The sequence below is a fragment of the Oncorhynchus nerka genome, linkage group LG13, assembly GCF_034236695.1.
Source record: "Oncorhynchus nerka isolate Pitt River linkage group LG13, Oner_Uvic_2.0, whole genome shotgun sequence".
In the NCBI taxonomy this organism is placed as follows: Eukaryota; Metazoa; Chordata; class Actinopteri; order Salmoniformes; family Salmonidae; genus Oncorhynchus; species Oncorhynchus nerka.
Window position 1 is genome coordinate 79834676 of NC_088408.1, and position 14343 is coordinate 79849018.

General features: G+C 40.4%; 1 protein-coding gene across 2 annotated transcripts; it reads right to left on the bottom strand.

Moving 5' to 3' along the window:
* Nucleotides 1-2615: 2615 nt before the first annotated feature.
* Nucleotides 2616-13605, bottom strand: LOC115140229 (T-box transcription factor TBX1-like). 2 transcript variants are annotated; one of them, XM_029678456.2, is made up of 8 exons: nucleotides 12888-13605; nucleotides 11146-11536; nucleotides 6960-7061; nucleotides 6563-6734; nucleotides 5914-6069; nucleotides 4475-4542; nucleotides 4074-4174; nucleotides 2616-3741 (listed from the first exon to the last, which is right to left on the bottom strand). In XM_029678456.2, the coding sequence occupies exons 1-8, from the start codon at nucleotides 13072-13074 to the stop codon at nucleotides 3356-3358; spliced, it is 1563 nt and encodes a 520-aa protein (XP_029534316.1). In that variant the 5' UTR covers nucleotides 13075-13605; the 3' UTR covers nucleotides 2616-3355. The 2 variants fall into 2 exon arrangements, with proteins under 2 accessions (XP_029534316.1, XP_029534317.1); XM_029678457.2 differs by having other exon boundaries at nucleotides 11146-11485; nucleotides 12888-13604.
* Nucleotides 13606-14343: the final 738 nt, after the last annotated feature.

Here is a 14343-nt window from a genome sequence, read left to right on the forward strand (position 1 = left end):
AAGGTCATTTCGGATTTAGTCGGAACTCTCATCTCACGGATATTTAAAAAAAATATTGTCTGATATAGCCTACTACGTATCACCGGTCACATAAATAATCATATTGTTGTGAGATTCCTTTGTTGTGTGAAAGAAGCGGTAATTATCCGTCAGTTGGATGACCATGGACCCCTGTTCTGTCCTCACCTGGCGGCCCCCAGCGAACAGACAGTCGGTGAGTGGCGCAGGTTCGGCGACCACTGGCCCCACATCAAGGCGAAGCGCTGCGAGGATAAACACAGCTGGGTCGACCTAACGGAAGAGTCCTGGGTCTCAGTGTCCTCGGCTTCCTGATGGGCCACTTGTCATTACGCCCAGCCGGGGTTCAGCTCACGCGAAGAGAGACTCAATTCTCCTGACTGCTACGTCCTGTCCAGGTCACACAGGAACAAACCAGGAATATGGGGGTGTAGGGGAATGTGTACTTATGTGTTTTTCAAATGCAAAAAAACGTTAATGTGTATAATACATATAATAATGTCATTATTTTTGGTATTATTGGTCAGATGTTGTAACATTTGTTTCTATATTGAATAACAGTCGGCCTAGGTAAACTTTTCGTGACTTTCTTTGCTTTCAAATTTCTCCATAATCGAACTTTTATCGTTGAATTCATGTAGATCTTTCAATGTAAATGTTATAATTATGTACAGGCCTACTTTACATTATTAGTTATCGAATAATGTTTTCAAATTATATTATTTTGTAGAAATGTAATGTTAGACATAAAAACTTCGAATCGAAAGTAGCTTATTGTTTTTCCAATGCCCATTTGATAATCAGTTTATCCATGTGTTGAAATGTAGGCTACATCTTAATTTTGTTAAAAGGATGGAAATATGTCGTCCTAGTTCTTCTAACCTATACGGTAAAATGATAACGTCAGTCTTTGGGGAAAAACAATTATTCGCCTCAAAGGAGAGCAGTTCCTAGGAGAAACACATATTCCATGTATTCCTGAATGCCATATGTTCATGCCTCTGTTTTTGGTGTTAGTAGCCTACCCTAAACAGAAATTATACGATCAATTGGTCGCCGGTAAAATGAGTGGAAACATTATTTAACCTTTGATACCTTCACAAGTCATTACAGGCAGGGGTCAACCTCAACCTGCACGCGGGCGTCCTTTTCCTCTACCTTGGGACCCTTCCGCAGCTGCATGCGTTTGAAGAGAAAAATGCAAAGGCCTAATTTAAATGAATAATGACGTTTCCTATTGTATCATGCCATTCTCGACTCCCAGATCCCCAAACAACATCATGTTTTAGCAGGAATTATCATTGACGTCGAGGCATCCCTCGTAGGACTTCAAATATTGACAGCTCTGCACGGAATGACAATTTCTCTTTTCAGATGTTTACCCTTTTTAGCTAAAAATATCTCACGACTGTCGCATTTAATGTGAGGAGTTATATCCTTTGAGGGGAAATGTTTTTAGTGTTTTCTTCTTGTCTGTGTGGAAGAGATGAGGGGGTCTTTTTCTGGGAAGTCAAGTGGTTGGTTGTGACCATGGTCATTATAAAGCCGTTCCTGCTCTTGATATTGTAGATGCTTGTAAGGTAATATTTTTGTGGGTGATTATATTTGTCATATTGGCTATTTCACACATGTACAACACGTTTGTATGCATGTGTGAATTGGAAATGTTTTTTGTTGCATATCCTGACTACCTGAAACACCCTCATAGAGTGGGATCACAGCCAGGGTCTGCCATCGATCCTGGAGCAATTAGGGTTAAAGGCAGGATGCCCTGCGTTGACCGGGAATCGAACCTTGGTCAATAATAAGTTTGAATCCTTAGGGCAGTATTTTGTTTTCTCATAATTTAATTGTTGCAATGGCACAAATTGACTTATATCTTTGTCTGGACCAATTGACAAATCTGTCAGCAAAACTATTTTGTTTTATAGCCTACTCATTTAAAAATATATATATTTTGATGATAAAAATATAAAATGTAAAAAAAAATACTAATAGGTTGCTGAAAACCCCCCACCTACAAACAGCATATACACAGGAAAAATTGTTAGATTTTGTTTCAGAAAAATAAATAAGGTTTGATTTAATAGAATGGGATGGATAGAATGTATTGATTGAGTATCAGATGTTGCTATTGGCAGATGATTTACTAGGTTGCTCAATAGCATGCCCAGTTGTAAGGGGGAAGAAATCTGTTCATGCTATTCAGTTATTTGCCTACACACACACAATTAATGTGTTTGGCCTTTCCATGTGTGTGTTTACTTTTTGAAGTATGATCCTAGAGATCTGCCAAATTACTGTGCAACTATGTGTGTGTTTAGCTTGATTCCTCTATGCAACACACCATTTCATAATTCTGTAGTTCCAGGTGTGGATAGTGACATTTGAACTGTAGCATATCAGTGCACAACCTAATGTTTAGACAGGTTCCTAGTCCTCTTTCTCACATATACACTGACTTAACACTATCAACCAACTGGGTAAATGCGGCTTGAGAAAACAGAACAATGCAATCAATGAGGCAAGGTCTTTCCTGGCCCTATGATAGCACACAGGGATTTGAATGGAGAACTGGTAGAAAGATGCTTTATGAATTAAAAGTAAAGAATGTCATATTTATTTTACAGTTACAGAACAGTCATTCTGCTTCTTTATAGACTTTGAATTGTTGCAAGTCAGTGCCATGGTACAATCTTCTCAGGGCGGCATCTCAAGATGCTTAAAAAAGATTTGTTTCTTCTAAAAAACAATTAGGTGTTTCAACACCTATCCAATGAGCTCAACATGCAAATGTCTGGTCTATCTATGGAAGCTTGATTGACTATATAACATATGGCTTTTCTGAAAGCAAAAATGACAAAAAGTGCATCCAACGCAAAAAAAAAGAATCAATTCCAGTCCGAATATAATGCATCATCCATGTTTTAAGAGAAGGCCCTGGTAAGCTGTTTCCTCTGTAAGCTGGCTCACTGTCTGTGCCGCTCTACCACGCAGGCAAAAAGGTGCCCTCATGTAGAGCTATTGCTGTCAAAGTTCAGAGGTCAAGACAGACCCCTGCTCGGTCTCAGAGGGCCAGTCTGTACTTCCTGCCAAGATACGTTTCCCTTAAATAAATACGGTAGTTTTTGTCTCTCTGAGGGAATGGGGTATCCAGCAACCGGGTGTGCCGCACAACCTCCCAACCTTCTAACCTCCTGACGTTGCATCAGCCATGAAGACAGAGTTGTATTGTTGTCCCTCCACTCCTGCGTGTTTCCTTTTCCACAGCACTAGCTAGCTAGTAGCCGAAGCCCAGGTGTGTGGGCCGTGGCTGCCGGCTACAGCTATACAGTCATTATCTGGGACCGTAGTCATAGTTAGCGGGGGCACTAGTTGTGGAGTACATGTTAGCTGTGGCTGGGTTCATGTGGTGGTGGTACGTGTGTCCTCTGATGCCGGGTATGGGGTAGGGTGACGGCCGGGTCTTAGCCCCCAGGTAGTGTTCGTAGGATGTGGGGTACTTATAGGGGTGGTGGTGCAGGGTGTCTTGGGCCAGTGGGTGGCCGTCCGGGATACGCAGGTCGTGGGGAGGGCTTGGCCGGCCACTGGTGAGGGGGACGGCGTGGAGGCCTCCTTGGACGGGGAGGGCAGGGCTGAGGACACGTGACATCAGCTGATGGGCGGGGTCAGCGTGTATCGGCGTGCCATTGGGGTCCCGGTCGTAGTCCCGCCTATTGTCCTCTAAAGTCAACAACAAACAAAAGCAGACAGTCAGAGATAGGCTGACTGTAAAGTAGGCACATTAGCCAAGCATTAGCATAACAAAGGCATTTTTATAATTGTGGAATCTACATTGTGAAAGCTACATTTACTGTAGGTGATCTCTGTTCAATATTTTATATGGATATTAACTTATGAAAAATAACATTTACTCGTATTTCAGTTATAGCATTGCTAAATTGAGATTAAATGTGTACTTTGTTCTAAAAGATAACAATTCCTGGATTCAATAACTCTCTCAGTGAAAGTAATGAACTATATTCCTCATCTGAGACAAAGGGAGGGCTACAGACCTTTCTCTGAGCCGTTCTGAAGTGGGGGAGAAGACATTGGATTCCTTGTTCTGGCAAAGGCACTCATAATTGGCAGAGAGCCTGGCCTGTGATTCCTGGGCCTGGAGCAGAGAGAATGGGTTTAGTTACACTGACTGTACCTACTATTTTAATGTGTGTCAGAAATACCAATATCTTAACTATGTAATAAGGTAGAGAAGGCAGATAACAGAGCTACAAGACATAACATGAGTAAATTACATTTACATATGTTTGTGTGACATTTGCTGTAAATAGCCTATTACATATTTCTTATTCACTGGTTCCATTCAGACAATTTGATGCACTTTTGTAAAAATGTATCCAGTTCATTGTCGTTGATGAATGGAGCAAATTGAATTTCAAAGTGTGTGTTCTCTCACCAGTCCTCTGGATCACAGTCCCTGAAGCCTTTTGCGAAAGGATTACTGGCGATTTTTAGCTGCGTTATCTACAAGGAAAAGGACAAAGTCAAGTAAACATTCATGTCAAAGTGGAAAGTCCAATAGAACAACACATCATTACGTGACATATACACGATTGTTCCAGGCTTTTGGGTTTAGGCTATGATTAAACACGTGAACGTGTAATATTCATGAAATACATAGTAGCCTAGGCCTCCTATACTCGACACGAAAAAATAGAGTGGAACGTATCTCTGACTATGGCGAGATAGATCTACTAACTAGTGAGGCTCAAAGCATTTACCGTTACGTTGACTTAAAGAACGACACTATAGCGACCCCTTTCTCCTTTTATCGAAACGTAGTTTATGCCAATATATTATAACCAACATGAAGGTAGGCATTTATCAACAAACAAATGGAAAACGTAGTTTTGATAATTGCCTACAGTTTAACAAGTTTTGTGACCTTGACACTGAAATGAAATGCCAGCTGAACATGTCATTTTTAATAATTGATGAGACCAATAGTTTTGCACATCCGTGAATGAAGTTATGTGGTCATGAATATCCGGAATGAGTTGATCAACAAACTTAAAGCCCCTCGGTGCGCGTTGGAGACCGGTTAGAGACCGAGAGGTCAAACAGATAGCACAGAGCAGGAAAGACAGAGGAAAAAAAGAGAGTAACTGGACAGCTGTGCAGAGGGGCATCAGTGCACCTTTCAGGCGCAAAAATATCATGTAAACGAATTATGTTCAGCTATTTGATACAAGAAAAACATTTGTTTAAAGTACACGGGATCAAAGCAAGAATCAGTTGCTCCATAAAAGGAATGATGCAACGTCAAATAGCTCTTTTTACATTTCTTAAATTTGGTTTACATTTAAAGATGGTTAATTTAATCCTTAATGTGTTTCACATAAATTTAGATTTTTTGGGGGGGAAAGTTTTTGTATGTAGCCTAATTTTGTCATAGTGCATTATAGTCGGGTTTACTAGCAGTAGGCCTACATGGTGTTCATTTGTGCCCTGTTGGAAATATGTAATAGTCAAATCATGCACACATGAATTAAAATATCTAGGATTCGTTTGTCAATCGAATTATTTTTCATGCAAATTATTAGGCTATTACTTACTAGGCTAATACTATGAGTTTTACTTCATTATTATACATAGAGGCAAACAGGCTGGGTCCACGTATATCGTGCTGTTTAATGCCTTCCGCTTTATAGTTTGCCTTATTCAGTTATACTTTTTAAATAGCCCCATGGTGCAAAAACACTGCATAAAGTTCGTGAGTTTGTGAAAACACAAAAACACACTACAACAAGCATCCAATATCATGCTGTGATTTTATCATATAGGCCTAATGTGTGTTATTATATCTGCATAGCATGTAAAGTGAGATATCCTTACCCTGTGGTTCTGGTACGCTGTGACCGCCGTGAACCGTGTTTCCTCAAAAACAAAGGTCTTATAATTCTCCTCCGCATACTTCTCACTGTCTTTGCGTGGGTCCACGTAGACGACGTGGAATCTCGGCTGGTATCTGTGCATTGAGTTCAGAATGATCTGCAGCGGGAGCGGGGAAAATGTTAGGCCTAATGGAATAAAACGGACTTATAAAATGAACTCAAAAGCTCAATGGACATTTGTCGATTGCGATGTCACTAAAAAAATGTGTTTTCATAATCCCCCGATGGCTAATCAACGCAGGGGTTAGTTAATAAGCACAATTATCTTGAAAGTCAACACATTTTACGCACTAACCATTTTACGCACGATGAAATTGATCAAATCATTAAAATTATGATTAAAATTATGTAAAATCAATCAGATCTATTCACCAGGAATAAGTAACCTGGAAAAAACTATAGGTGTAGGAAAATAAATTTGAAAAAAGTAACTCTGTCCGTGGAAACATTTTGGCACACAAGACAAAACGAATGTGCAGGTGCTTTATAAATATAAATATTAGACTCTCTTTCAAGTCATTTGAAAGCAATGGCAAGCAGTGCAAATAAATACTTGTTTTGTAAACTAAGGTCTTCGTTACAATACTTACATGTCCATTGTCATCCAGTAAATTGTTAGTCAGTTTTAGTTTATCGAATGAGACTATCTGCTTCATCCACTGTGCGCCCTTGGCGGGAGAGTCCGGGTGGTAATGAACTCTCCCGGGAGTAGCAGGGTCAGCTTTACCCGCCACCAGCCAGGAGGAGCTGTGAAAAGCATACCTAAGACAGGAAGAAAGGAGCAACATTTTAATTGAGGTTTCATAGACCTACATTCTGTTTTTCAATTGAATTCCTTGTCTCGGGCCTATACTTTGAGTTGGATACATGCTCATTGGAACATATGCCATAGCCTATACATTCACTGCAGGGAAAGTAGACTGGCACAAAATATTTTCCAAGAAGAGTATAGATTTGTATCTTGTTCATTTGGTAAATAAAATGTACCTGTATCGTTTGTCGTCGACTGGTAGGAAATCCATTAGCAGCATGTAGTCTGCCATAGGATCCATTCCAAATATTTTCACTTGAAATGTTGGAAACATTCGCCTGACAGAAGAAAACACATGATACGTTTACATCGGTTTTCTTTGACTTGGCTCTATCATTGTCTATGGGTTCATCTGCAAATGTTTGTCACTGGGGTTTGCTTGCGTGGGATTTGGGAGATTGTGGCAAATCCCCGTCAGAAAATAAATTATATGTTGTGATGTACTTCGCGATATTATTTTAGATTACACCATTTAGCCTTTTTTCTTTTTTCAACAGTCGAAAACATTATCTCACCCGCAGCCACAACAATAGTATTGTTATAGGGTATGCATTTTGCATTAGGCCTATATGTTGTTGCTGAAGGCCTCATGTTATAACGCCTTCCAAGGAAGAAGGAGGCCCAGGATTTTCGTTTTTTTGTATGAAGTGATTCAATGCATGAATAAACAATGTTAGAGTATGGTTACATTTTTGCAAATTACGCTGAGCTGTATTTAACACTGTACAGTGGTTTGCGAAAGTATTCACCCCTTCACATTTTTCCTATTTTGTTGCCTTACAACCTGGAATTAAAATGTATTTTTGGGGGGGCTGTATCATTTGACTTACACAGCATGCCTACCACTTTGAAGATGCAACATATTATTCATTGCGACACAAACAAGAAATTAGACCAAAAAAAAAGGAAAACTTGAGCATGCATAACTATTCACCCCCCCCCAAAGCCAATACTTTGTAGAGCCACCTTTTGCAGCAATTACAGCTGCAAGTTTCTTGGGGTATGTCTCTATAAGATAGGCACATGTAGCCACTGGGATTTTTGCCCATTCTTCAAAGAAAAACTGCTCCAGCTCCTTCAAGTTGGATGGGTTCCACTGGTGTACAGCAATCTTTAAGTCATACCACAGATTCTCAATTGGATTGAGGTCTGGGCTTTGACTAAGCCATTCCAAGACATTTAACTGTTTCCCCTTAAACCACTCAAGTGTTGCTTTAGCAGTATGCTTAAGGTCATTGTCCTGCTGGAAGGTGAACCTCCATCCCAGTCTCAAATCTCTGGAACACTGAAACAGGTTTCCCTTAAGAATTTCCCTGTATTTATCGCCATGCATCATTCCTTCAATTCCGACCAGTTTCCCAGTCCCTTCCAATGAAAAACATCCCCACAGCATGATGCTATCACCACCATGCTTCACTGTGGGGATGTTGTTCTCGGGGTGATGAGAGGTGTTGGGTTTGCACAAGACACTGTGTTTTCCTTGATGGCCAAAAAGCTACATTTCTGTCTCATCTGACCAGAGTACCTTCTTCCATATGTCTGGGGAGTCTCCCACATGCCTTTTGGCAAACACCAAACCTGTTTGCTAATTTTTTTCTCTAAGCAATGGATTTTTTCTGGACACTCTTCTGTGAAACCCCGCTCTGTGGAGTGTACGGCTTAGTGGTCCTATGGACAGATACTCCAATCTCCGCTGTGGAGCTTAGCAGCTCCTTCAGGGTTATCTTTGGTGTCTTTGTTGCCTCTCTGATTAACGCCCTTCTTGACTGATCTGTGAGTTTTGGTGGGCGGCCCTTTCTTTATTTTATTTTTTATTTTACCTTTATTTAACTAGGCAAGTCAGTTAAGAACAAATTCTTATTTTCAATGACGACCTAGGAACAGTGGGTTAACTGCCTGTTCAGGGGCAGAACGACAGATTTGTACCTTGTCAGCTCGGGGGTTGCTCCGTGGGACGTTTCTGATATTTTTTATAATCCAACCCTGATCTGTACCTCTCCACAACTTTGTCCCTGACCTGTTTTGAGAGCTCCTTGGTCTTCATGGTGCCGATTGCATGGTGGTGCCCCTTGCTTGGTGGTGTTGTAGACTCTGGGGCCTTTCAGAACAGGTGTATATATAGTGAGATCATGTGACATATCATGTGATCATAGTTAACTAATTATGTGACTTCTGAAGGTAATTGGTTGCACCAGATCTTATTTAGGGGATTCATAGCAAAGGGGTTGAATACATTGAATACGCACCAGTTTTCCATTTTTTTAGTTTCACTTCACCAATTTGGACTATTTTGTGTATGTCCGTTACATGAAATCCCCCCAAAAATCCATTTAAATGACAGGTTGTAATGCAACAAAATAGGAAAAACGCCAAGGGGGGTGAATACTTTTGCAAGTCACTTGCATTTCTCTTCTGCCCTTTGATGAATTCTAACCACACACACACGTTGTTGCATCAAGGGACAATTATTTTCCTTCACCCTATCTTTCATAAATTGGCCTACTCTCTCTTTCTCTCTCCCCTCATGCACACACTTGCAGACGGGGTGGGGTGTCTCATATACCTTAAAACGTTTTATTGTATGTGAAGTAATCCGCCAAACCAGTGAAAGTGATCCTAAAATCCTTGCTCAATTAACGTCAGTGTCTATTCAATGCTACAGTTGTGGATAGGTGAGGCTAAAGTAGCTTTTAAAGTGCTCTCCCTCAGATCCTGTGTTGCTCAGTGTCTCTGGAATGACAGATGTTCTGCTGTCACCCTATAACACAGAGCAGGTCAACTGAGCATTCGTAAATGCCATCTCTTATGGACCTCAAATACTAAAATAAATATTGAATAATAAACGTAGTAATTCATAGTATGGCAAGTGGGCCTAAATTGTCCAGTAACAATTGCCTACGACATTGCATAAATAATGCCTATGGTCATATAGCCAAATTCACCAATATGTTTTTTGACTGCTACTCATATTTATGCTATCAAATGCTATCAAATATTGTTTTATTGCTCCGTTGCCTACGAGCTAGCATGTAAATATCAAGGTTATATTATGAGAGAAAGAAATAGGCATAGGCCTGTAATTTTACTAATAACTGGATTGTTTACAGTAGGAAGTTATTTTAATGCAAAACTTTCTAGCTTTTGAAAAGCGCAAAATGTTGCATTTTTATAGGGTATTAAAAGGAAAGGGGTGCATAACCGTAACAGTCGAATAAATTAGCTATAACTCAAAAGTTGGATATTCGTCAAAATCTTCATGATTGATGTATTGTAACAGGCCAGGTTACTCATTCCTGTCGATTTGGAAATATTTGGCTGTTTTCGCTGCATAACATTTAGAAGTTGTTCATTTGCAGGTTTAGAAGAAGTAACTGCTAAATTGTCACTTTTGTTCATTCAACTGGTAGCATAGCTAGCATACAGAAATCGGTGGTGGTAGTCACTCGTTTTAACTGTAATACAGTTGATTGGTGATGATGGGGTTGGCATCCATACAAGCATTACTACCTCGAATTCCATTGACATCTTTACCGCATCTATGCCATTGCCCGAAAAATGCGAATTCTGGAACGTTCTTTATAGCTCTCTATCTGTTTTAACAATCTCATGTATTGTCCCCTACATGCCTTAGTTATGGTGTTATTACTCTGTATAAGATAGGAAAGCACAAGTTGAACCTTTGTGAGGTGGGCCTTTATGTCAAGGAAAGCATGACTCACACAGGGGAAACAGAGGGGCCTTTACGCATACAATTATCCCCTAAAAACGCATGCGTAACTTGTATCAACGCCCTTTCGAATATCCTCATTTTATTCAGTCAGAAATAATAAGCTTTCTCTGCCCACACGTGTAGGCCGTTTTAAATGTTTGCTGTGAAATAGCCTACCCTTCATTGTATCCACTACTCCAAATTAAATAAAAATGCTTAATTTCAGAGAATGTTTAACATAAAAACTGCAGGCACAATATTTGATTCGGTTACAGTCTGACTAGAAATGATATTTAACACAACAGGATATTCCTTTAATAGGCCTAGTTTTTGAGTGAATATTTTATCTAAATATTACAGTAAAATGAGCTAAGAGATGTTTTCAATAGGTCGATAAGCTTGTATATTGCTGCGTAATTTCTATTGCAACATCACACCAACATCAATTTGTAATTGAGTAAATACACACCAACTTTAAATATCTTCTCCCAACGTATCTCATGATTTAGGCCTACTTTGCGTGTGTAAGCTCTCATGGCATACATTTGAAATAGGAAACTAAATATTTGTTCATAACATGAGCTTATATCTGGAAGCCCAATGCACCCTAACCCAGGGAAGCCTGCATGTCTCATGGTGTAACTTCCACTCACCTTCCAGCCTTAGTAACGATCATCTCCGTTCCCAGGTGATTAAATTCATCCCATAAAGCTTTCATCTCCAACTGAACGTTAATGTTGGCCACCTTAGGGTTCTTTTTCACCAGAGACTTGCTGTTTGGTGTGGAACTGGGGGACGACGAGGAACAGTTGGAAGACCCGGTGTCGCTCTGCTGGGCCTGTGCGGGGTTCGACCCCGAGTAGTTGTAGCTGTGTTGAGCGGCCGGGCATGGCTCAAAGTGGGTGTCATGTTGGCTGTAGGGGTCCCCGGGGGACGGAGAGAGATGGTAACTCCCCGGTGCGTTGAGGCTGCTTAGGCTGCTGGTCGTGAAGGCTGCAACATCGCAAAAATGGGACAGCTGCGTCAGCCACGGACTGGATATTGCTGAAATCATTCCAAAAGCTGGATTTTACTATATGCTTTGCACACTGAAAGCAGTTGTAGTCTTGAGTTATTTTTTTCAAAGTCAAACAGCCTTTATAGATTTTCGAATAGTTTTACAATAGTTTCCGTTTCGTGCGTCTATCAGTATTTTCTGCGTCCATTAATCCTCGCTGTTGCATCCAATGCTGTAATAAACTACAGCACAAATCCTAAAATGCCAGTTGCCTTTAGTGAATAGCGAGGGAAAAAAAAACATTTAGAACTTTTATTTTGCTGCGTCCCTAATTATAATTCCCAATACTGACCAAAAATGTTTTTGTGGAGCTATAACCCTGTGCATACACGTAAATTGTTTTTTCGAGGGATTGTGTTCAAAAGTATTCCAGGCGGCCTCCGCTCTGCTGCGCTACTGCGGTATGCTAGACTGCAATCCAGACTTCTCTCTTATCTCTCTACAGAGCCTCCCCTTCACGATAAAACCGGTTCTTATTTCTATTTAGATAAGGAACTGCAGGTAATGTGCCTTTCCTCGCCTTGGGACGAGACTGATTGACAGTGAAGTGCGCCCCTTTTAATGGGCTTTCCGGCACCCATTTACTTTTGGATAAGGGTATCGCCCACATCGTCCTCCTGTAACAATAGACGGGCTAGCTGGCACAGTGAAGGGACAACTTTTTTACGAGGTAAACAAACACGTATATGCATGAACAAACAAACGCAACATTATTTTGGGGTTAATGTATCTTGAATTATTATTATATGCCAAATGGAACTGGGATAAGGGACCCAATTCCACTGTGTTGGACATAGGCCTATTGTCAACTGTTTTTACCATTAATACGCACTGGTGACCCATGAACCCCCGCCCCTAAATTCTCATTCCTTATTTTCAAAATGTGTTCTCGTTCTCTTCTCTGATGGTAGTAGCTTGTGTAAGAACTGAAATCACTATTTTGACAAGCTTCTGCAGTTCTGTAAAGATATCATTCGCCTATGAACACAGTTTTTTTCCCGAAGTTATGATTCGTTTAAGTTATGAATAACTTCCTATTGTCATATGCACCATATTTTTTCGCGGAATATTCCTATAGTATATACTGGATGTGACTTTTCGGGAATATTTTTATATGAACTTACCTTTACATTGTAGCCTAGTCTAGCATCAACATTGTTTTATTGATAGAGTTACACTAACTCAAACATCTGGATGCTCAATGTTAGTATATTGCCGGAACAAGATCACATCTGTATGCAACAACAACATAAACAACAACAACAACATGAGATGAGCAACAAACAAACTTGAAGCAAGCACATATTTACAAGGTTATTGTCAAGACCGCGCTCGTACCTTCCATTTCTCTGGTGACAGTGCTGTAGTGCATTTTAAACGAAGTGTAACAGTTGTGCTGGTTTTGCTTGTCCAGGCCAGTGCGGTGTTTGTCAAATGTTGCGTTTCCTGCTTGCTCCGCAGCTGAAATCAGAGAGGCTATACTGAAAGCATTTGCTTTTGGAGAGAGGGGACCGCTGTCGTCCATAGGCGAGAAATCAGGTCGAGAAATCCGTCTCTCCTCTGCTTCCTTTACGCCCTATTCCAGAAAACAGAAGGCTAGACACAATGCGCAGGAACATACGCTGCAATAGTTTTACATTTCTCCTCTAACATTCGTTGATATTCAGTGACCTTTTGGCGAAGTAGTTTAGGTAACTCCGCTGTTTTTAAGGCAAAGTATTTCCACTGAATCTTTTTGAAGATATGGTCAACATTTATAACTTTTCCATTGCACGAATTCAATTGATATGCCCAAACACGTCCACATGATTCAAAACCTCGTTCATCCGCAGAGAGCTCTTCCCTTCTCCCCCATTCGGCGGCTGGGTGATGTCATAAGAGCTCGCTCGTCTGCCTTGAGGAGAAGCTACCGCAGAGAGAATGTCAAAAGTGAGAGCTCCACGCCTCCCTTGCAGGGCTCGAAAAAAAAGTGTGCACGCTTTGACTGGATGTTTTATTTGAATAAGATCTGGTCAATCATGTGCCAAATTTGAATACACTTTGGGAAAAAAGTATAACGTCATTGCGGATGTCCGGTTTGAAAGTGCTGCAATTATACAGTAAATTATATTACTGGGTATTTTGGTTGTGCAATGATAGCGCGCGTAATTTCCAAATACCTTGGGCATGGGGCAGTTGTTGTCCTGAGCTTCTTGGTCAAATGAACTAGACATTGTTGTTGCGTCTATTCTTATGGAGTTTGGATTAATGTATTAATTTATGGTTATTTTGTTCCCATAATTTCCCAATTGTATGTATTGCCTAATTGGTGCAATGGCTGCACCACCCAATACAATATGACCTCACTTAATACCTGAATACTATTGATCTCACGATCAGACATTAGTTAGACATTTGTTTAACTCATATGGATTATAGCGTTTTATTTTTCGTAAACTAAATGATTGTCTAGCCTATTTTTTGCCTGCCAATTGTAATCTCAACGCGTACAGCTATATTCCATCGTATGATAGTTAGTTTGTGGCTGGCTGGACATATTGGGTCTTGTAGTCAGTAAACAAAGTTCAGCGCAAGTGTTGCAGAATAAAGACTGGGGCTACTGCCCTGTGAGCCTGCTATAATGCAAGGAGAGCTGCCTCGTGCGCTTTGCTAGACACTTGACCTTTATCTTGAGTTTACAGTATCTCGTATCAGCTTATCAAGCTTCATAATTAATTAACAGTAACAAACGTTTTGTTTGGTTGAGTTACTGCGATAGCAACCGGGATTGAGTCTAATTTACACTTGGGCTATT